At 36.0% G+C, this 25,564-nt stretch overlaps 1 protein-coding gene across 1 annotated transcript in view; it reads left to right on the top strand.

Annotated features, from left to right (window-relative positions):
* The window catches only part of LOC150105439 (polycystin-1-like protein 1), a 724,085-nt gene that overhangs the window by 216,999 nt on the left and 481,522 nt on the right, over positions 1 to 25,564 (top strand). The window contains exon 19 of the mRNA XM_090394152.1: positions 21,798 to 22,005. Coding sequence (XP_090250278.1) covers positions 21,798 to 22,005 — 208 coding nt within the window. The remainder of the gene's footprint in view (positions 1 to 21,797; positions 22,006 to 25,564) is intronic.

Raw genomic sequence — 25,564 nt, 5'->3', positions numbered from 1 at the left:
TCTTTCACTGCCTATAACAATACTTTCAAGTCCTCTCTCATAAAAAATTTATCACATTTCAATTCATTCGTACCCACCACAATTATTAATTCTTTCACCCTCTGTTTTTGCACTCTAATACTCTCACTTACATCCTTAAATTTCGCACCCGGTAAGTACGATTTAGTTACACTCCCATCTATCACTCTTAATAACGAGTCACCTTACAACACTCTTTCCTTCATTTCAGAAACTCTCTCATTCTTGCACTGTTTTTTTACGTTATCCAAATCACTCTGGAAAGAGTTTTGCAGGTGCTCTCATTGCCGCTGCGCATTTTGTATCACTGTGCGCAATCTAGCAATCTCACTTCCTACAAATAATTCCTCATTTTTTTATCATTCAAACCACTTTCTCTCTCTGTATAGTTGCTCTCACTCTTTCTTAGATCACCGCTCTCATTGCCATCTTGTACATCGCAGTTCCCTATCAAGCCACTATTTTCACTCACGTTCTGTCTTTCTTCAACCATAGCTGTCTCACAACCTGACACATAATTCAACTCCTCACTTTGCTTACACTTTCTGCACATTCTCCCACCACTATCACTTTCAATCCAAACTCCAGCCTCATTCGGGAATGCATACATTCCACACACATCACATTGGACAAATTCTCTCACATTATAGTTTTTGAACAATGCCGTCGTATTTTTGGATGCCATTATCTTACGTCGCATTGGCGCCATATTCAAATCTATGAAACGTATCGTTAAATACTAAATTAAATAACGGAATTTACACCAAAATCACACAGGCACCACAAGCTACCAAAATTAGACAATATTACGTTATGATTTTAACCTATATTCTAATTTTCATTCAAAATTATACTTAGCTTTCGGGAGCTCCCTGAAAACACGACCAACCATCTGGCCCTCTGATGTAAGGTATCAGTGTTTTCCTCTAATTCTCATATAGGCAACCAATGCAAATCATTTCCCACAATACCACAAACTACTCACATTATGCCTCCTCTGATCTTTTTTTCCAGAAGAATATCTTAAAAAATCCTTCTTATTCTTGACACTAATAAGCCTCTTGTGTCCCTTCAGTTATGCTACAGAATTAACACTCACAGAATTACTATCTCTCTATATGCTGTCATACTCATATGGCATCTAATTAACCAACATGTAAGTAAAGCTTTATAAGTAAGTAAAGTCAGTCATCAAATTTTGTCTCATTGACCTTATCTCATTACTCTCAAAAGTGATGGAGAAGATCATCAAGATCGCATTGCATATTCATTACTTTGAGTACCATCAGTTAATTAATGATTGCCAACAGATATTACATCACTACTGCTGCACAGCATACTTCCTTATAAATGTTGCCCAACTTTGGACTCAGACCATGGAACAATTTTGAGCTATTCATATGGTTTCACTTGATATTTCCAAGGCATTTAATTGTCCAACTTTAAGGTCTTCTTATCAGGCTGCTACTATTACTATCTTATGATTTCAGTCCTGCTGTTTGGGAATGAATTGCCAGCTTCCTCTCTAGTCATTCCTGTTGTATCATGACGGATGCCTTCCTCTCATTACATATTTTATATTGGTGTTGGAGTGTCCCAAGGTTTCCCTATTTATCAATGGCTTCTCTCTCTCTCTAACCACAGATTATATCCATTATTTTGCTAATGATAGTATTTTACAATTATCTTTTTCATTTGAGAGACTTTGTATCACATCTTCAAGATCTTCCATAACCAGTTCTTAAACTCTGATCTCCTCACTGTTCTATAGATAACATAGGCAAGGAATTCAATGAGAAGGTCATTTGGGTGTTATCAATTTGAAATCAAGAAAAGCTCAAGTATAAAGGAAATGAGAGAACATAGATTCTAGTTAAGTGAACAGGAGATATATGAGCAAGTAAGTATGTTTGATGTCAGTAAGGACATATCACCACGTGCCTAAGGGAACATTTCAAGAAGTTGGTGGTAGCCTTGCAATGGAAGGTAAATTCATTCCACTTCAAAGGTGGTGATAAGGTTGAGGCTACAAATTATAGGCCAATCTGTATATATGGAGTTGTGGTTAAGGTATTGGAGAAGTTAGTGAGATCTATGATATAAGTTGCCATGCAGTTTGAAAATTGTTGTGCACATTCCTTAAGAATATGTGGCGATATGTCATCACTATACATTCTTTGGTCACACCACTCCTGTTTCCCTGATCCTGACTCTGATTTCCATTGCTACTTGCCTTATCCTGACCTTTATGCATTCCATCACCTTGTGCTGCTGCAACCACATCTTCAACCTCATATCCATCCTCTCCCTTGTCGTACAATTGATTAGTTGTGCTATCCTGCTTCACATTTAGACTGATCATTTATTAGATTTACTTCTTGACTCTGTGCCTACCCATAAAACAATAACTTTTCTAAATGACCAACCCCAAATCCATTCAAATGCAATCCATTAACTTTAAACCATTCCAACTTTCCTTCAAATTCACTCCATAGATTTACAAATTACAAATTGAATTACAAATTTGCAAAGATATTGTCATATCTTTGCAACATGCTTATGACTTTTCCAACAACACTATTATTTTTTACCTGCCACAACAACTTCCTCAAGTCTCTATTAACATTCGCGTCACCACCCAACTAAGTCATTTGTGCCCATGACCACCACCCATTTTGATATTCGATCTTTCCTTTTCTGCAACGTATCAGTTATTTGTTTCATTGTTCCACCAGGAAAGCATGTTTTATGCACTTTATTAGTCATCACACCTCTGATGATTGAGTCCCCATACAACGATATACGACCATTCTTTGACTCTTTCTTTATAATACTAACTTCTTCCTTGTCATTCAGCTAATCTTTTCTTTAGGTGAATAATATCCTCTTGCAGATGTTTCATGCTTTTGATTTTCACTAACTCTTGCCTAAGCTCTTCTACTATGATCCCAACCCTTGCTTTCTTTTAAGGTTACACGGTGATCAGCATTCATATTTAAAAATTATAGAGACACAAAAACACACGTGTTGAATAGATTATTTTATTAATTACTAATACAATAAAACTTGACGTTTCGACCGCTGTATCGAGGTCATCATCAGAAGGATACAAGTGTATAAGGAACCAAGCTACATGCTCTAGCCATGTATACCGGTAAACTAAATCTATGTAGTTAATTAATCCTTTTTCAATCCTTTTTCCTAGCCTGACCTCTAGTGATAAAAAAAAATTTAATTAATTAATTAATTAAAAATTAATTAATAAAATAATAATAATAATAATAATATATATATGAATACAAACAACTACAATAAACTGCTAAAGCCCTCATGTATTAGTATTCTTCTGGATTTGTACAGTTCTTCAGATTGTTATAATATGATTTCTTTCAGTTGCTGTTGAATGTTACAAACACTTCACCAGGTTATCTTCTTGTAGTGGGATTTTTCTATGGCTAGTTTAGGTTGTTATACAGGTTGTAGATGGGTCCTCCACATTCTTGAAATGGTTAGCCCATCATTTTGGTTGAGATTTGGATTGTGTTTGAGCATTTCACATAACTCTTTAAATTTTCTCTCAAACCAGGTTTTGGTACGGTGTAGGAACTTGGGGTATTTTTCCAATCATTTCTGTGGTATGTTTGGAGTGCATGATCAGAAAGGCCGGTTTTCCCAGAATGGAGGTATTTAATGTGTCGTTTGTGTTCATCTTGTCTGATTGGGATAGTTCGCCCTGTTTCCCCTATGTATGGTATGGTACATGTGCATTGTATTTTGTATACCCTGGGTGGGCTAGGTGTGGAAGAGGATCTTTAGAAGAACTGAGTAAATGTCTTAACTTGTTTGGGGGTTTAAAGGTGGTTTTAATGTTGTATTTGTGTAGTATTCTGTCTAATTTTTCAGAAATGCCTCTAACATAAGGAATGGCAATAGCATTCCTGAAATCTTTTTTGTTCTTACTGGTATCTTTATGGAGGATCTTGTGAATAGTTTTTTTACTGTATCCATTTTTTATAAATGTTTGGTTGATGATCTTATATTCCTGGTTTAGAGCTTGTGCATTAGAACAAATTGTTAGAGCTCTGTGTTTAAGAGTGCTTATAACACCTAGTGTTATAACACTAGGTGTTATAAGCACCTAGTATTATAACACTGGGTGTTATAACACTTTTGTGTATGTATTGGCCTGTGTGTGTAGGTTTGCGGTAAACTGTGAAGGAGAGACAGCCAGAGGGAAGACGCGTGCGACAAGTGTGTCTAGAAAAGGAAGAGAGTTGTTTTTTTCCATTTCAATGGTGAATTGGATATGTTTGCATTGTTTGTTTAGGTGGCTAAGGAATGTATTTAGAGCTTTGTGGCCATGGGGCCAAATGGCGAAAATATCGTCGACGTATCCGAGCCAAATTTTGGGCTTTAGACATGCTGTCTCTAGACCACGTTGCTCAAAGTCTTCCATATAAAAGTTAGCTATTGGGGGGAAAGTGGTGAGCCCATGGCTGTACCTTCTTTTTGAAGGTAAAAATTTTTTGCCACACAAAATATCCAGAGCAGAGTACGTGGGCAAAGAGGGCCGTGATGTCGTGTGGATGTTCTGTAGGAGCAAGATAGTGTCATTGATTGGGACATTGGGAAGTTATGTCAAAGCTGACTAATAAATAAGTCTTGGTCGTTGAGTGTAATGTTTTTAATTTTATTAATGAAATGTTGTGTATTTTTTATGTAGGAAGGGGGACTGACCTATCAATTCCTTGAGTGTGACCGCTAATTTTTTGGCTAAGTGATAATTTGGCCTGTCAATTCCTTCAACAATCGGACGTAGTGGCATGCCTGGTTTGTGTATTTTTGGCAGGCCATAAATTCTTGGCGCATTGGCATAATGAGGTATTAATTTTTTTGTTGTTTCTTTGGGTCATGTGTGGACGGATTTGATTAATTCAGTTGTTTTCTTTTTGTTACATTTTGTGGGGTTGTAGTTTACCATTTGGGAGGTGTTGTGGTCCGATATCAAATGGTTCATGTTTTCAATATATGTTGTACGGTCTAAAAGGACAGTGGCAGTGCCTTTATCTGCTTTCGTGATTATAATGTCTTGGTTATATTTTAAGGATTGAAGGGCTAGATTTTCGGTTTTGTTTAAGTTGGTGCTTAGTTTTTTGTTTGAATTTAGTATACACGACGTTTCCGTTCATATTTTATCAGCCAAATTGGTGGGGAGGGATCTTAATCCTCTCTCGATATGATACACGATATCAAGTTTGTCCACTGACCTCGGAGCAGTGGCGTAGTTCAAACCTTTCTTTAGCAGTGAGAGTTCACCTTGGGTGAAATTGTGGTTTGATTGGTTGTTAACCAAGCTGTGGTCCGATGGTGGTTGGCTGCTCCTAACTTCGTTTGTGGGCGGTTGGCTGCTCCTTATGATGTCAGTTTGTGATTGGCTGTTCCTTTCATTACTGAAAAACACAGAAAAATTAGTAATGAAATTTCAAGCCCTACAACAACAGAAAAGCACAAGACCATCAGGATGCCATAATGAAAGGAACAGCCAATCACAAACCGACATCATAAGGAGCAGCCAATCGCCCACAAACGAAGTTAGGAGCACCCAACCACCATCGGATTACAGCTTGGTTATCAACCAAACAAACCAAAATCTCACTCAAAGTGAACTCTCACTGCTAAAGAAAGGTTTGAACTATGCCATTGCTCCGAGGTCAGTGAACAAACTTGATATTGTGTATCATATCTGATAAAATACGAACGGAAACATCGTGTATACTAAATTCAAACAAAAAACTAAGCGCCACCTTAAACAAAACCGAAAATCTAGCCCTTCAATCCTTAAAAAATAACCAAGACATTATAATCACGAAAGCAGATAAAGGCAATGCCACTGTCCTTTTAGACCGTACAACATACATTGAAAACATGAACCATTTGATATCGGACCACAGCACCTACCAAATGGTAAACTACAACCCCACAAAATGTAACAAAAAGAAAACAACTGAATTAATCAAATCCGTCTACACATGACCCAAAGAAACAACAAAAAAAATTAATACCTCATTATGCCCATGTGCCAAGAATTTATGGCCTGCCAAAAACACACAAACCAGGCACATGCCACTACGTCCGATTGTTGAAGGAATTGACAGCCCAAATTATCACTTAGCCAAAAAATTAGCTGCTACACTCAAGGAATTGGTAGGTCAGTCCCCTTCCTACATAAAAAATACACAACATTTCATTAATAAAATTAAAAACATTACACTCAATGAAAAGTTTTTTTTTTCCTTCTCAAAACAAATGATATACAGAACAATGTTGAGCTTCTTTGTGCGCTGCAAGATTTATTAGTCAGCTTTGACATAACTTCCCTTTTCACCAATCCCAATCAATGACACTATGTTGCTCCTACAGAACATCCACACGACATCACGGCCCTCTTTGCCCACATACTCCGCTCTGGATATTTCGTGTGGCAAAACAATTTTTACCTTCAGAAAGAAGGAACAGCCATGGGCTCATCGCTTCCCCCCCCCCCCCCCCCCCCCAATAGCTAACTTTTATATTGAAGACTTTGAGCAACGTGGTCTAGAGACAGCATGTCTAAAGCCCAAAATTTGGCTCAGATACGTCGACGATATTTTCGCCATTTGGCCCCACGGCCGCGAAGCTCTAAATACGTTCCTTAGCCATCTAAACAAACAACACCAACATATCCAATTCACCATTGAAATGGAAAAAAACAACTCTCTTCCTTTTCTAGACATACTTGTCGCACGACTTCCCTCTGGCTGTCTCTCCTTCTCAGTTTACCGCAAACCTACACACACAAGCCAATACATACACAAAAATTCTTACCACCACCAAACACAAAAATCAGGTGTTATAAGCACCCTTAAACACAGAGCTCTAACAATTTGTTCTAATGAACAAGCTCTAAACCAGGAATACAAGATCATCAACCAAACATTTATAAAAAATGGATACAGTAAAAAAACTATTCACAAGATCCTCCATAAAGATACCAGTAAGAACAAAAAAGATTTCAGGAATGCTATTGCCATTCCTTATGTTAGAGGCATTTCTGAAAAATTAGACAGAATACTACACAAATACAACATTAAAACCACCTTTAAACCCCGAAACCAGTTAAGACATTTACTCAGTTCTAAAGATCCTCTTCCACACCTAGCCCACCCAGGGGTATACAAAATACAATGCACATACCATACATAGGGGAAACAGGGCGAACTGTTCCAATCAGACAAGACCAACACAAACGACACATTAAATACCTCCATTTTGGGAAAACCGGCCTTTCTGACCACACACTCCAAACATACCACAGAATTGATTGGAAAAATACCGAGTCCCTACACAACACCAAAACCTGGTTTGAGAGAAAATTTAAAGAGTCATGTGAAATGCTCAAACACAATCCAAATCTCAACCAAAATGATGGGCTAACCATTTCAAGAATGTGGAGGACCCATCTACAACCTGTATAACAACCTAAACTAGCCATAGAAAAATCCCACTACAAGAAGATAACCTGGTGAAGTGTTTGTAATATTCAACAGCAACTGAAAGAAATCATTAGTTTACCAGTATACAGGGCTAGAGCATGTAGCTTGGTTCCTTATACACTTGTATCCTTCCGATGATGACCTCGATTCAGGGGTCGAAACGTCAAGTTTTATTTTATTAGTAATTAATAAAATAAAATCTATTCAACACGTGTTTTTGTGTCCCTAAAATTTTTAAATATGAATTTCTAATTGCTCTTATCTATCAAGATACTTTTCACATACATTAATGCTTTCCTTCTTTTTGTTTAAACAAACAGTCCACAAATCTTTCACATTTATCGTTGCATACATATAACAATTTTTGCAACATTTCTGCTATGAAAAATCCAAGGCAGAGCTTCCTTCTGACCCTTTGTATACTGCCGACATGCATTTATTTATGGATGCCATTTCAAATTCCAGCAACAACACTACTGAAGGATACTTCTATCTAAACTGAAAAAAAATGCAGCACAATTTCTGATAAAAATCCACAACATACACTAATTAAAAAATTAGTGTAAGTATTAGTGTAAAAATTAATGTGAGATTAGTGCAATTTGAATATATGTTTTATGACTTTATAGATGTTTTGCACATATGGGAATTTTAAAGCATTTACAGTTTTAGGAAGAAGACATGATTTTGGGATAAGTGAATAGTGTATTCTATTGACTTGGGATATTGACCAAAATCGAAGATATCTTTGAGATGAGTAATTTGTTGGTTTAAAGCAGGGTCTGAAGATGAATATTTGTAAGCTATAATGGATTGTATTAAAATGACATATTTTTTGAACAGTAAGGTTAATAGAAGTTGAAATGCAATAATTTCCAATGTTTGTATGTTTGAGGTACCCTTTGGTACTGATACGAAAGGAGGGGTGATGAAAAGTTCTGATAAACACCTAGAACAAAAATGACTGATTTGTGCAACAAGGGAAAAACTATTTTTTCTTAGATAATTGCAAGTGCAGCAGCATTTGACAAGTGTATAACACTTCATGTGGAATATATATAGAATAATGTGTAAATTACATCATTCTTCCTCAATTTCTTCATGGTGATCATATCTAATGATGGTTAAATTCAATAAGTTTATAGTTTTACTTCCTTTGTACTCTTTGCAAATGACCTGAGAATTTTAATCTCAGTTTAAAGGTGTTTAATGAATCGGCTAACTGTTTTATGTAACTTATGCAGAGTACATCATTCACATATCTACTGTAATTTAAAGTAATTTGCTGACATTATTAATCATATTAGAAGGAGGATACCTATAGGAGATAATTTTGTACGTTCCATTAAAGATTCGTCATTTATTAACAGATTGTGGATGATATCAAGGGTTTTGGACACATCGACATTTGTATATAGTGATTAAGCATCTAATGAATAAAAATTATTATTGGGAGATATGATAGTTTGCTTGATATGTTGGAAAAGTTGATTAGTATTTTTATTATCATAAATTTTGAATATTTTAACAAAGATTTTAGTAGAAGTACAATAAGTTTATATAAGGAAGCTATTGTGGTATGCTTGTATGAAATTATGGGACATGTGGAATAGCCTGGTTTGTGTATCTTAACTTGTTCAAAAATAGTGGAGGAACAGTTTGAACAAGGAGTAATTTTTTTAGCAGTGTATTTATTTAACCACGTCGCCATCAATATAGATAAAATACATCACTTCTCTACACTTTGTATCCATCATATATTTCAATGTCATATCAATGGTATTACAATTTTAATATGCACTCCGCATCCACGGTAACCTGGACATATATGTACATCTTGGCTGGTTGGGTGGTTAATTTGTGTTCTTTCTTGAGTTGGTGTAAACATTTTTCAAATTGTTTATTATTACAGTAATATCTCCTTTATCAGCCTTACCAATAATAATGTTGGGATTATTTTTAAAATTTTTTATATATCTTTTATATATATATTTTTATATGAACTTCGATTCTTGACAATACTCCAAGCAAGGTATAGACTACACTATTCACTCAGCCCCAAATCACATCTTCCCAAAACTGCATATCAAAACCACATATAGCTTTAAAATTTTAAATTCCCATATGTCCAAAACATATGGGCATAACAAATGTCCAAATCCCGTATGTCCAAAACATAAAGCCATAAAATGAATATTTAAATTACAGAATTGCCTTTACCACGACCAATAGGCTGCAAAATTTACTAAAACATAGAGCCACAATAACTCAGGCCAGCATTCTACTGTGCAATAATGTGGTTTACAAGTTAAACTGCCAGGCAGGTTGTGATACCTTTTATATTGGTTTTATCATTTGTTTAATCAAGTCTCGCCTAATTGAACACTTTCAGGATTGTAATATTCCTATACCTGACTACCTACTTTACACCACAAAGAAAAACAGCAAACAAAAACACCAGAACCTACCAAAATCCTTCTACTGAAATGCACTGCTATCTAAAAATATCCCTGAAATCAAAAAAGGTCTTCACCATCATTGATTTCTGGAGTTAGCAGAGTTTTTTCTCTCGGAAACTCATGTTTTTCATCCCACGTACAGGCAAATTGGCCATCAGAACATGCAATTTACAGACAAAATATATTGTTGTTGTAGATGGCGATGATAGCAGTTGCATGTAGTAGGAGAATTAAATAGTAGGGGTTATAATAAATTTAGTTTAATCCTTTATCCAAGTGTGAGCAAACAAAGTTTGCACCTGAAAGTATCTTCAGGACTGGGGTAAGGTGGTACAACACCAGGGCGACTCCTTGCAAAGTGGAGCATATGTAGAGATGACCTTGCTAATGCTTCTGGCTGGTATCTCCACTTGGGCCTGGCTCCCACTGAAGAGACCTCAATAAAGGTCGAAACTAGTCTGGGTAGTGGCCCTTCCCTTAATGCATAACATTAGACATATCTGCAAGGAGATGCGTTGTGCATTATGTGCATTATGGGAGATACTGAGATAGGAGTGATGGTATCTTGCTCCACCTTTGCAAGGAGTCGCCCTGGTGTTGTACCACCTTACCCCAGTCCTGAAGATACTTTCAGGCGCAAACTTTGTTTGGTCACACTTGGATAAAGGATTAAACTAAATTTATTATATTCTAACCAAGTGAAAAATAAACTTTCAACGAATAAATAGTAGGGGAGGTGGTTAGATGTGTGTAGCAGAGTGTTCTGTGATGAGCCCTTGAACTCCTTGGAGATGTACCATAATAATAATATAAAAACACAAATAGCATTTGCTTTTAAGAGAGTCTTTAGGAACAAACTGTGGACCATAATCAAGATTCTGAGCATTCCAAATAAACTGATTGCAATAATAACTAGCATGTATCCAATCAACCAAGTAGCTGTAAGAATCAATGAAAAAGTTATAGAATGAAAATCAATAAGCAGAGAAGTCCCTCAAGGATGCCCAATGTCACTACTCTTATTTAATATCTATATAGATGAAATAGTGAAGAATGGGAAGAAAAATATAAAACCAGCATTTAAACCTGGTCATGGAAATATACTTAACACATTCACATTGGGTTGATCACTGCTCCCTCACCATCACAATAACTGTCTGGTGGAACGAGAGAAAACTCTGTTCCTACGGAAATTTCATGCTTTGCGTTTTGGCAGATGAACCACATATCGTGACAATTCTTTGATTTTAACCAAATCTGCAGGGAGACTAATGTGTTTCTTCAAAGAATAGTTTTAGGATTTATTAGAAAACAATAATGAAAGGGAATGCTATATTTGATTGGTTTGTAGACTTAAATTAAGAAAAAGTGCAAATATATGAACCATCATTAATATGCCATTTGAGGATTGGAATTATAAAGGAGAGAAAGAGCAAGTGTAAATAGAATTACTTTCTAAAAATTACTTTTTAATAATTAACATTTACGATATTATATGTGTGTCCTATAAGCTGTTGGGCGGAGTGAATAGCACGTGATCCTATAATTTCTAGACATGCATATGTGCATATAGTGGCATAAAAAAAAAGATTTCTTTACAAAGCATAAATGACCAACAAGCAAAAAACAGTTGCTATATACATATTTAGTAGCTCAGAGCAGTAATTCATCTTGTGAAATTTCTTGTACTTGTTATGTGCATTTATTTATACTTTTCTTGGTTTTTTAAGAATTTTCTTTTGTTTAATGAGGATCAGTATGTAAGTTTTACACAATTCTTTTTTGCAAATGCTAGTATTTTGTTGTAGATCAACTGCTTCTTGTAATACATAGAAGTATTTATTTTCATTCAGGAATAGATTAATTGTTCCATCGGTTGGTTCTGGAGGCTGAAATAAAAATGTTCCTATACCATAAAAAACATTTCAACCTCAGCAGATACTATACTGCAGAATCAAAAAAAGAAAAAAAAAAAAAAAAAACAAGTAGTTTTATTCTATTCTTGAGAGACACTTGTAACATTAAATTAAGAATTATAAACACGTTAACACAAGAATATTTTAATGTTTGCCAAATGTTTCACTCTGAAACTAACAAACTATCCTCAGTGGCTTGATAGGAACAGTTTTTACAAGGTGGAATACAAACAATTGATCATTCAAAAGTAGAACGAGCCTCGTGATGTTATATTGCTAAGCATTAAAGAGAGGTAAATTTCATCACAGGGATGAATAAATTATAGGTATTAATTCAGAATTTCATATAGCAATCTTAATTTATAAATTCAATTAAAACATTAGACTAATGTAAGAATTAAAAGTCTCAAAAAAAAAAAAAACTTTTAGTGTGTTATCTGGATTAAACTTTCCCATATTTTTGACAAGTATATACAGTCATTTCAATTCAAAGTATCAAAGAGATGGGAACTTATGTGCAATTATAATGCAGTTGATTATAGTCTTAGATGTCAACTTCGGGAAGTTTCATGGAGGGAGGAATTAGAAGGCCGGGATATCGTTAGTGCATGGGAAATTGTGAAAGAATATTTGTTAGCAGCAATGGTAAGTTGTATACCATGAGTGAAGAAGAGGACACAATTTGGAGTAAAGTGGATGACAAACAATATTAAACAGGAATTGTATGTGAAAAAGAGGCTATGCAAGAGATATAAGGAGACAGGTGAAGAGAGAATGCATGAAGAATATAGACACAGACAAGAAGAGTGACTAGTGTGGTAAGGAAAGCGAAACTGGAATATGAGAGGAGATTGGCCCTAAGATCCAAAGAAAATCCTAGGGAATTTTTTAGCTATGTGGCCAGTAGGAGGAGAAATAACTGTGGAAGAATGATATTGTGGGATAAAAATGGGAATAGAGTGACTGATGCAGAGGACATAGTGGAATTGTTCAATGACCACTTTATTGGGGTATTTCATCCTGGAGGAGTCAGTTTTAATGCTAGAGGGATAGGGCAGGTTCAAGGTTTAGAGGTACAGGAGGAGAGTGTGTTTCAGATACTGAGAACTCTGGATGTCAATAAAGCTTTGGGACTGGATGGTATTTCACCACGACTTTTGAGATAATGTGCTAGGGAACGGACAGTGCCTTTGACCTGGCTTTTCAATGAAAGTCTGGCTACAGGAAAGGTGCCCAGGGAATGGAAGGAAGGTAAGATAGTGCTGTTGCATAAGGGTGGTAACAGACTGGAAGTGTCTAATTATAGACCAGTCTGTGTGTCATCAGTAGTTGTTAAGATCTTGGAGAAAGTAGTGAGGGACCGTATACAGCACTGGGCAGATGAGGGTAATGTTATCTGTGAGAGTCAACATGGATTTGTGAAAGGGCGCTCTTGTTTTAGCAATATGCTAGCCTTTTATAATAAAGTTACAAGAACATTAGATGAGGGAAAGGCATATACTGCAATTTTCTTAGACTTATCAAAGGCATTTGACAGGGTGCCACATGATAAATTGATATTTAAGTTGCAACACATGGGTCTGGATGTCAGATTGGTCAACTGGATTCAGGATTGGCTGTCTGATAGGTATCAGAGAGTTATGTATGGTGGAGCAGTTTCAAGGAGGCAAAGGGTTACAAGTGGGGTCCCACAGGGCTCAGTACTAGGACCTATATTGTTTAACCTTTATATCAATGACATTGTCAGTGGATTGCAAGGGGATATTCAGTTGTTTGGGGATGATGCAAAGCTGGGAAGGATTATTAGTAATAGTGCAGATGTTGTAGCCCTGCAAGAGGATTTGAATAAGCTAGATAGATGGGCAAATGAATGGAGGTGTCAGTTTAATGCAGCAAAATGTAAGGTCTTGAGGTTTGGGCAACAACGATGGGATGCTGCATACTCTATGGGAGGAGTTATACTGGAGGAAGTTGGGGAGACAGATTTGGGGTTGATGATTGATAGGAACCTGAAGTTTAGGGGACATATTGCAAAGGTGGTGAAGGTAACACAGAGGATTGCTGCAATTATGAGAAGGACACTGACCTGCAGAGATAAGACTGTTATCATTCCGTTGTATAAGTCTCTGATCAGACCACACTTGGATTATTGTTCTCAGATTTGGTCCCCAGGATTTGAAGGGGATAAATTAATGGAAAAGATACAAAGACGGATGACAAAGATGGTCTCAGGACTGTACAAGGATAGTTATGAGAATCGGATGAGGGAATGTGGACTGCAGAGTTTGGCGGATAGAAGAAGGAGAGGTGATATGATTGAGACTTTTAAACTGTTGAGAGGTGGTTACAGGGTTGACACTGGGGAGTTCTTTCACTTGGTTGAACAACGGGAAGGAGTGATGACAAGAGGCCATCCCTGGAAGTTACGAAACGAAACTGTGAGCAAGAGGGTGAGGGGTGGTTTCTTTGCATGTAGGGTGGTTGAGCCGTGGAATGCATTGCCTGATAGAGTGGTGAGGGCAAGAACGGTCAATGAGTTTAAGGAGTGGTATGATAGACTTTGTGTTTCTTAGGGGGGAACCTCCCCTCGATGAGTCTTGACAGACTTTATGTTCTTAGGAAGGACCTCCCACGATGAGTCTTTTGACTCCATGGAGGCCTGAATAATAATAATAATATTTTTGACAAGTATATACAGTCATTTCGATTCAAGTTAGGAGAAGCCATTTAATTTAATGTGATGTTTGATAGTTGAAAGTTCTTTCTGTAATTCATGGGGAGTTGAGCAATTAGTTCTAGCTTATCGAATTAAACATTTTATAATTTCTGTGTTTTGATAAGGATGATGGGCAGATTGTTTGAGAATGTAACGTCCAATAAAAGTGGGTTTTCGTAAACTGTTATTGTCAGAATACGAGAAGTTATCCTGTCTAAAAAGGATAACTTGTTGTCTTTTTCAATCTCCATGGTACACTTAATACGAGGATGTAAGGAATTAATTTTGGCTAAAAGGGAAGGTAAAGAATCCCTGTCGTGAGGCCACACTGAAAAGAAGCAGGTGAAAGTGGACTTCCCATGGCTGTTCCTTCCACTTGGTTGTAGAATTTGTTTTGACATAAGAAATATCCAGAGTGCATCATGAAATCAAATAATTTTACAATATCTTGTGGGGAGATGTCAGCAAGTAATTGTAAAGTTTCTTTGAGAGGTGCATTAGTATATAGAGATTCTACATTGAAGCTCGCCATAAGATCAGTAGGTTGTAATGAGATATTTTTTAATTTCTTTAAGCAATCCGAAGAGTTTTTCAAAAAAGAGCATGATTTGCCTATAAGTGATTTCAATAATTTCACTAAATTTTTCTATGCGATAAGTAGGTGAATCAATACAGTCAACTATATGATGGAAAGGAATGTCTGTCTTGTGAATTTTTGGTAGACCATAAAATCTAGGTCTTGCAAAATGTGTTTGCATCTAAACTTATCACCTCGTCTAGAAGGGAATTTAATTTCGTCAGTTGCCTGTTGGTGGGTTCGGGATCAAGTTCTTGGTATATTGAGTGATCTCGAAGTAAAAGAGAAAATATTCTTTTGTAGTTTGAAGAATCCATAATTACTGTCGCTTTTCCTTTGTCTGCTTTGGTGATAACAAGGTGACTGTTGCTTCTTAAGGAATGTAGTGCTGTTAGATCTTGATTGAGGACTCTTTCAACAAAAGAATCATTCATTCAAGATTTAACAAGAAACACAATTCTGAGCTAGAAATACTATTAGTTCAGAAAGCAAAATATAAAAGAAAACATGTTAGAATTACCTTATAAAGAAGTAAAATAGAGGAGAAAATTATACATCTAAATAGAATTATATTGTTTAAAATTATTGATGTCAAAATTATACTCTATGTAAGAATGTATGGCTAAGTGCAAACAAAGGTCCAAAGATTGCTAGCTAGCTGCCTACGATGATATAATGCCCGAAGTGAAAGTGTTCGTGGATGGCGAGCTGAACTCATGTTCTTCGAAAAGAGCACTCTTCAAGGAGCAGAAGTGTGATGCAACCACATAGGGGGTGAATAGGAGAGTGCAATGAGAGATCCTCCGATATAGAAAGAGGGCTCTACAAAGAAGAATAAAAAGCAAGTTCACGTGGGTTTTAGTCCCCATTTTTTTGTTCCTGTTTCTCGTGTGGACATGCAGAGTGCTGACTGATTGACAGCGCCGGAAGTAATCTCCTTCCCGGTTGCTAGCTGAAGGAGTCGGGCATGCTACATGTGAGCTGAAGGCAGACATCAACGAGGGCCATCGGTAAGAGTTTACCGATGTGAGACAGCGGAAAAGTTCCCCCCTTTGAAGGATGGCCGAGATGACTACATTGATCCGGTAGACGAGCGTTTTTTGTCCAGCAAAGTGCAAGGAATGGCGATGTGTATCGATCAGCATAACCTCTTCGTGGGCACGACTCGATGAAGCAGAAAAGCATATGACTACAATGGACGGATGAAAGAAGTGTGATATCTTTTAAGGACACTGGTAATGTACAGAAATTTCCTGATTCATGTAACAATTATTATTGGAGCAAAGAGAGAAGAACAGATTTCTAATTGAAAGGAAAGAGAACTTTTAAGTGACTTTATGCTCAGTGGCCTGTTTACTATATTGGACTAGTAGTCTGAGAGTATGTACCACTCAGTTGAATGCGAATGGAACTTTATTAGCGAGCTTTACTTAGAATTTTGAACTAATGTCTTATGATGAATGTGTACTTACTTAACCTAGAGATGTAAATAGAGTATTTGATAATTAGAAGTTCCTTATTGCTTAGTTAGTGAATTAGAATTTTGATATGACATACCTTTGATGTGTGGAAGTTTATTTGTATGCAATTTCATATTTAATAAACATGTTTTTTCTATGTAAGCTTGAGTTTGTCTGAGCATAAGACTGATTTTACCACTCACTAAAGTTCAAACTTGTGAATAAGGGGAAATTGAAGAAAGTTTAGAAAGTTTTTAGGCCAAGACTGCAATGTTGAATTTTCTATAGGCACTGAATACTTTAACAAGATTAGGTAATACTTGAACTCTGGGAAGGTTTCTTTGTACAAGAATTCTTCTGTGCTAGGACTCTGGCTGGCACAGCTAAATCAAACAAATTTTGTCAGAGTTCCAAAAGGAGAAGTGGCCCCAAAGAGATAGGTTAAAGATTTCAAGCTTGATAGGTATGACAGGGATAAGGATAGAGAAATAACACAAAAAGTAGCGACGTAACAGTGCTTTCTTTTCAGAAGGAGATATGTCAGAAGGAGGAAGTTTGGCTTTAAGTAGCTTAGAAACAACTTCTAGGCAGAGAGAGAATTAGCCTTTTCACTGGAGAGATGACTAAGGTTCCGTTCGATGTTAACTAGGGATTTCAAAACCAGTTTCCAGAATTCTGAAGAAATATGATTTAACAGCCACTTATATCCCTATTAACAAAATATCCACCTATTTCCCCTCTTCTAATGATAAACACTCAACTATGTCTCTGCCTGGTGTATCAAGTTCCTTGTAACTGTAATCTGTCGTACTTTGGACAATCAAGCACTCTATAGAAAAAATAATACAAGAACATCAATCATACATTCTTCACAACAAATCTGATAAGTCTGGATTGACACAGCACGGGATAGACCCACAAAATTCTCTGGTCCAAGACTCGCCTTGTACACAGATGTTGCTATAAATTCTAACCCCTATTCAAAGAGAGTACCGAGGCCTTACTTCAATGCCCTAACTTGAATCAAAATGACTGTATATCCTTGTCAAAAATATGGGAAAGTTTAATCTGGATAACATGCTAAAAGTTTTTTTTTTTTTTTTTTGAGACCTTTAATTCTTACATTAGTCTAATGTTATCTTTAATTGAATTTATAAATTAAGATTGATATATGAAATTGTGAATTAATACATATAATTTATTCATCACTCTGAAATTTACCGCTCTCTTTAATGCTTAGCAATGTAACATCAGGTGGCTCGTTCTACTTTTGAATGATCAATTGTTTGTATTCCACCTTGTAAAAACTGTTCCTATCAACCCACTGAGGATAGTCTATTAGTTTCAGAGTGAAATATTTGGCAAACATTAAAATATTCTTGTGTTAACGTGTTTATAATTCTTAAGTAGTTTTATTATTGTTATTATTACATGACACCTCCAAGGTAGTGGCATCTTCCCTTAATGCATAGCATCATACATGTCTGGAAGGAGATGTGCTTCGCATTATGGGAGATACTAAGGAAAGTGATCAGAGCTTACTCCACCTTTACCGTGAGTTGCCTCAGACCTGAAAATACTTCAGGCGCAAACTTGACTTACCTGCTTGTTTGCTAATCTGGGAAAAAGGATTAAAACCAAGTTTATAAAATTGCTCGGTATCTTTAATGTATAGTATACCCAAGATAAAAACTTTCTACATATATATATATATATATATATATATATAAATCGCTTGTTATCTTTAACGTAAAATTGCAGTATACCCAAGGTAAAAAACTTTCTAACACACACACACACACACACACACACACACATATATATAAAACTTGAAATCAGTTCGAATTACGTTTGAAATATTTAATATCATCAAGACACTTCCCAATTGCAATTTTTTCAGTAGAATTTTATTTGTAAAATTAGCGACTAACATGCTGTATAAGCATAGTGAAAATGTGACTGCCTGATTCAGAAGTAGCATACATATGCTAAATCTGGTTCCCACCAGTGGTTTATGCACATGCGTGAATATGTTAATAATCCTTTTGTTTTCATATAACCAGATAATCATAGCAAAAAGTGAACATGAACTCCAGACATCAATATACTCCATAAATGTAATTGCTAAAGAATTTTGAATGCAAATGTCAACTGGCAAAACAAAAATCATGGCTTTTGAAGGACCATCTTCCATCAGAATTAAAATCACAATCGAAAATAAAATTCTAGAACAAGTTAACTGCTTCAAGTACCTTGGGTATATCATATACAAATAAGCTGACATTGATATCAGAATTTCAAACTTTTTAAAGATAACATGGATCATCGGTGATATTTCCAAATCTAACCAAGTTCAAAATCTTACAAGAATAATAGTTTATAAAATTTTGGCATAATCTTCTCTACTATATGGAAATGAATTATTGACCATAAATACTTCAGAAGAAATAAGAATAGAAACTGGAAAAATGAAATTCCCATGAAGGACAGGAGTCTATACTTTTATGGAACAAGAAAAGAATCACGGAAATATATAAAGAACTAAAAATAGACTCAGTATTGGACAAAGTATATGAATTCTGAAAGAAGTGTATTGAACACATTGAAAGAATGGACCATTCAAGACTACCTAAAAAAGATACTTTGATACCGTCCTGTTGGAGGACTTAAAAGCCAGGTATGACAAAAGAAAAGATGGAATGAGACTGGAACAGGCCTGTTCCAGTCTCATCATCTCTGAAAAGATGATGATTATTGTTAAGTCTTAATGGAATCAGTGGACTCATTACAGGAAGTCTCACCCAAAGAGCTGCTATCTTTCATATTGAACCTTAAACTTATTTTAAACATTCTGTGGCAACACATACTCATATGTGGTTTGCCATTTAAAAAACTATGCACTACTTCTGTTACACATTCTTATATGCATCTCCTCTCACTCTGTGTTCCATGTATAATTCCCTCACCAACTTAAAATTTTGTCAGTTGTGTCGTCATTGTTTGCAGATGATGCAAAGTTTGGGAGAGATATGAGAAGTAGAGCAGATGTTGTAGCTTTGTAAGAGGATCTAAATAAACAGTGTGAATGGGTAAGTGTGTGAAGATATCAGTTTAATGTGGCAAAGTGGAAGGATTTAAAATTTGGGAAACAAAGATGGGATGCAGAGTATATGTTTGGTGGGGATATTTTAGAAGAGGTTTAGGAGGTGAAAGATCTGTGATGGTGCATAGAGACTTGAAATTTTGTTAAAATTATGAGGACAACCAGTGGATTATGGGAATGATGCAGAGAGCACTGATATGTAGAAGTAACCATGTTATCAGGCTGCATATGGATTACTGTGCACAGATTGCTCCTGATTTTCAAAAGGATGATGAGTTTTTGGAGAGGGTTCAGTGATGATTGACTAAGTCAGTTCTGGAATGTAGAATATGAGGACAGATTGAGAGAATGCAAATTACAGAGCCCAGTGGATAGAAGGAAGAGGATAGACATGATAGGCATGTATAAATTGGTAAGGGGTAATTACCAGATTATCATGAATGAGATTTTTCATAGAATATCTGGAGACAGGGAGAGAATAAGAGGCCATCCCTGAAAGCTGTATAAGGTGGGTGTGAGCAAGGGGATGAGGAACAGATTTTTTGCATGGAAAGTCATGGGTGATTGTGAAGCATTGCCTGGGAGTGTGGTGAGTGTAGTAACTATGAATGCATTTAAGTTAAGGTAAAGGTGGAATGTGCATGTGAAAGTGGAGCCTCCCACAATGAGTCTCATGACTCCATGGATATCTTCTAATAATAATAATCCCAGACCTATTTTCTGAGTATAGACTAAACTTCTCATGATCTACCTGCCAGAATTTCAAAGAACCTGTATTTATTTATTTATTTTATTTTATTTATTTTATTTTTTTTTAAGATTCAAGCAGGCATAATTACTCTGCTGTGTCATTAACTCCCCTCCCACTCTTCAGTATTCAAGATTCTGTATCCTATTTTTATTCTTGCCTGCATATTATTCTTAATCAGGTATTACATATGAAACAGTCCTTGTTTCTGTTCAGAGTAAGTTTTTGCATTAGCATCCTAAACTTACTCTCTTTGGTTTCACTGATTTGAGACTATCTCTGCACTATCCACAGATCTTCTTGCCAGTACCACAATCCTATCATCCAATAATAATAACTCCAAATATCCAACATCTAATCAATTCAAATATAGCTTAGTCTTTCTCCAGTGTTATTACTCCAGCATCTTAATTTCTTTTTTTATACTGGCTTTTGCTATCTTATTTTCACTTTGCTAAATTTCATCTTCCGTAAGCTTCTTTTCACATTTCATGGCACTATCCATGTTATGCTATCTTCCAACTCATACTATCACTGCCATTCTTTCCACTATCCTGTTTTATTAATCCCATTTGGCCGCATTAATTCCCTCTCTGCAGTCATCTTATTCGACCTCTTTTTTGCATTCCATAATACTTACATGGATTTATATTTACATGGATTTTTTGGATATCTTCATAAAATGAAATCACATAAAGCAGTAAATGGATGAGCCAAGGTCAGTGCAACTTAGTAATGACTTTTTAATTGCTACATAATATATGCATACATGCCTAATTAGCAATCATGTATTTGATTATTTAACTGGTGTCTTAATTATTAGCCACTGTTGATGTTTGAAACACTCTTGGAAATGTTGGACAATTTGTGTAAAAACTAATTTAAATTTGTTTTTCTGCATGACTATTCACAGCTCCTAAAAATTACCTTAGAATGGTAAGAGAATTACAAAAGATAGAAGTTCAACTATTTTACATGGAAAGGAGAAGAAAAATTTTGAAATTAAACCGGAAGGAAGGAAGCTGTGAGCAAGAGGGTGAGAGTGGTTTCTTTGCATGGAGGGGGGGGGGGGGATTGAACCATGGAATGCATTGCCTTATAGAGTGGTGAGAGCAAGAAGTCAATGAGTTCAAGGAGTGGTATAATAGACTGTGTTTCTTAGGAAGGAAGTCCCACAATGAGTCTTTTGACTCCATGGAGGTCTAAATAATAATAATCATTACCACCAGTATTCATTCTTTGAACTGAAATTTTATTTCTATTTCTAGATATAATACTACATTTCATGAAAAGTCTTCCCTCCAGAAGCTAATTGGAGAAAAAAATAACCAAGGGGTTATGCATTACATTCATTCCTTGGTCAGTGTCCTGAATCGCCATGTAGAAATTCAGCTGGATAGTGCTACTAATATAAACAGACAAAAAATAAGGCAGAGATATTTAAAAATACTCAGTGGAATTGTAATTTTTAGTAAGGTAAGTGAATTAATGATAGTGAGGCATAAAATGATATATAGGAAATTTAGACATATACATAAAAATTAAGTAATATATCAGTCTCGATAATGATAATATTAAAATGCTGAAGAAGTTTGAGATATGAGAGTGAGTGACTTGCTATGAAAGAACATGGTTTACACTATTTTTTCATTCATTTATTCCAGCAGAAAAAAAGAATAATTATGGAAGGATGACACTGATTGAAGAAAATGATGAAAGCAAACTATATTAAATGAGATTTTAAAAGAGATATTAAATGATCATTTCATAAAGGTATTTCATCCTTGTAAATATGACATAATGCAAAGTTTGAAGAAAGAGCAGGAGGAGAGATGGACTGTGAGTAAACAAGAGGTATGTGGGTAATTGAGCAGGCTTGATGTTAGTAAAGCTGTGTGACTTGATGATATATCACTACATATTTTCAGGCTCAGAAGAGAGTTAGCATTTGCCTTGGCATACTTGTTTAATATAGTATTACATTGAGCTCAGTTCCAAAGAAGTGGATGGAAGGCAAGACTATATGCTCCATAAGGGAGGTGACAGAACCCAAGCTTCAAATTATAGGCCAGTCTGTGGGTCAGATGTTGTGGTTAAAGTGTTGGAGAAATTAGTGAGGACTAGAAACCAGAATTGGATTGACAACAGGAGTATTCTCTTTGATGGATTTACTACAGAACGTCATGTTTTAGTAATCTGCTCTTATTACACTAAGGTAACACGAACAGCATTGAACAGGGAGTTGGAAACACACAGGAGTATACTTAGATTTTATAAAGAATTTTGATAGATTGCCACATAAGTTGGTTGTTAAATTAGAATAGTGGGGGGGGGTTGGATATTAGATAAGCACATTGAATTGGAAATTGGCTCTCTGAGGTATCAGAGGGCCCATTCAAACCTTCTCCAGCATCAGAATTATTGGAGAAGGCTGGAATGGGGATATTCAGTTGTTTGCAGATGATGCAAAGTTGGGAAGAACAGAAAAAGTAGAGCAGATGTGGCTTTACAAGAGGACTTGAATAGACCCAGTGAATGGGCATGTGAGTTGAGTTATGAGTTCAAGTGTGCAAAATGTAAGGTTTTTAATTTTAAATTTGGAAAACAAAGTCAGTGTGTAGACTATGCACTACATTAATGGAGATATATTGAAGGAGGTGGAGGAAATATGTGATGGTAGGTAGGTTTCTAGAGGATATTTCTAAAATTATGAGGTAACACTGAATTCTGGCAATGATTCATTGGGGACACTGACTTGTAGAAGTAAGGAGATTCTGGTTCCATTGTATAAGCCTTGATTAGCCCCTATATATATATATATATATATATATATATATGGAGAACTCTTTGCAGATTTGGTCACTTGGATTTCAGAAGTATGAGGAAGTAGTTGAAAAGATTCAGAGGCAATTGACTAGTTGGTTTCAGGTCTCTGGAATATTGAGCATAAAGAATGGTTTAAAACATGAAATTTACAGTCTGGTGAATAGGAGGAAGAGGGATCAGATAATAGAGACATAAGTTGGTAAGGGATTCTTATCAAAGTTTTTTTTAGAATGGGGGACAAAAAGAGGTCATCTCTGAAAACTGTATAAAGACTCTGAGCAAGGTGTGAGAAGGTGGTTTTTTTCATGGAGAGTGGTGAATGATTAGAATGCATTTCTGAGAGTGTGGTGTCTGCAGAGAATTTGAATGTATTTAATGCATGATAAGATGAGCTGTGTGTGTATGACAAAGGGACCTCCTGCAATGGAGTCTTTGACCCCATGTTGTCTTGTGATAATAAGAATGTATTATATTATATAATAATAATAATATATTATAATTATTATTATCCTAAAATCTCTGTGTCACACATACAGCTCATCATACCGTGCTTTAAATACTTCACATTTTCTGGAGACACAGGTGGCAATGCATTTCAATCATTCACAACTCTCCATGCAAAAATTGTGCTTCTCACTCCCTTGCTCATATCCTCCCTGTACATCTTCCATAGATGACCTCTTTTTCTTCCCCTCTTCTTCCCTCGATCTCCCACCATTTAATCAAAAATCTCTTCAATGTTAATCCTATAATAACCCCTTACCTACTTATGTCTCTATCTGCTAGACTCTGCGCTTTGTAACTTATGAACCTTCTTCATGCCAAACAAAAAACCACAAATTACCTTAGTGAATTGCCTCCGGACTCTTTCTAATATCTCCTTATCCTTTTGAAAACCAGGTGACAAAATCTGTGCACAATAGTCCATATGTGGCCTAATCAAGGCTTTATATAATTGAAGCAGAATCTCCTTGTTTGAACAAGTCAGTATCCTCCAAATCATTGTCAGAATTAGTTGTGCTGTCCTCACAATTTTGGCAATTTGTCCTATAAATTTTAGAACCATATCCACTATCACCTCAAGATTTCTTATTTCCTCCAACAATATATCTCCATCAAGCACAAATCCTCTATCCCATGTTTGTTTTCCAAATTTTAAAACCTTACATTTTGCAACATTGAACTAGTATCCCTACACCCACGCCCATTCACTCAATCAATTCAAATTTTCTTTTAAGGCCAGAACAGCTGCTTTCCTCCTCATAGTTCGTCCCAACTTTGCATCCTCTGCAAACAGTGTATATTCTCATCCAAATCTTTCCCAATATCATTAAGATACAAGTTAAACAGCAGTGGGCCCTGAAACAAATTCCTGAGCTCTCCACTAGAGACCTTCCTCTTTTGGAATATTGCTCCCCCATACACAACTTCCTGACATCTATCAGATAGCAAATCTTCAATCCAATGCTCTAGTCTAAAACTATGTCCACTGTAGTTTTACTAGCCTATCACATGGAAATCTATCAAAAGCCTGATAACTGCCAGATAGCCCATATCAATTGCAGTGCACAAGTCTGATATCCACCACCATCATCTGCTCTAATTTGACTATCAATTTATCATGTGGTAATCTATCAAAAGCCTCTGCAAAATTACTTATCCTATTATGTATCCATTTCTCTCATCCAATGCAGCTGCTGTCATGTATATTTAATTATAAGTAGGTTACTAAAACATGACCACCCTTTAACAAATCTGTCCATCGAAGGAATACCTCTGTCTTCAACCTAATTGAGATCCTCATTCTCACTAGCCTCGTTAACACTTTAACCACAACAACTGATACACAGATTGGCCTAAATTTGATGCTTGAGTTCTGTCACCTCCCTTACGAAGCATCAGAATCTTGCCTTCCTTCCATTCCATTGGAACTCAACCCAAAGTGAGACTCATATTAAATAAATATGTCAAGGCAGACATCAACTCCTTAGCACATTCCTTCAAAATACATGGTGATGTATCAAGTTTCACAACCTTATTATCAAGTTTGCTCAATTCCCTATATGTATTCTTGCTCACTCATGGTCATTCTCTCCTCCTCTTGATACACTGCTCTCAAACCCTCCATGATTTTACATTCACAAAGAGGAAAGACCTTTATGAACTGCTCATTAAATATCTCAACTATATTGTCTGCAGCAGTTGTCTT

This window comes from Typopeltis vanoorti, chromosome 6 (assembly GCF_054136105.1).
Source record: "Typopeltis vanoorti isolate ZY-2024b chromosome 6, IOZ_Tvanoo_1.0, whole genome shotgun sequence".
Lineage (NCBI taxonomy): Eukaryota > Metazoa > Arthropoda > Arachnida > Uropygi > Thelyphonidae > Typopeltis > Typopeltis vanoorti.
The sequence above is the reverse complement of the archived record's forward strand: the minus strand, read 5'-3'. Positions and strand labels throughout refer to the sequence as shown.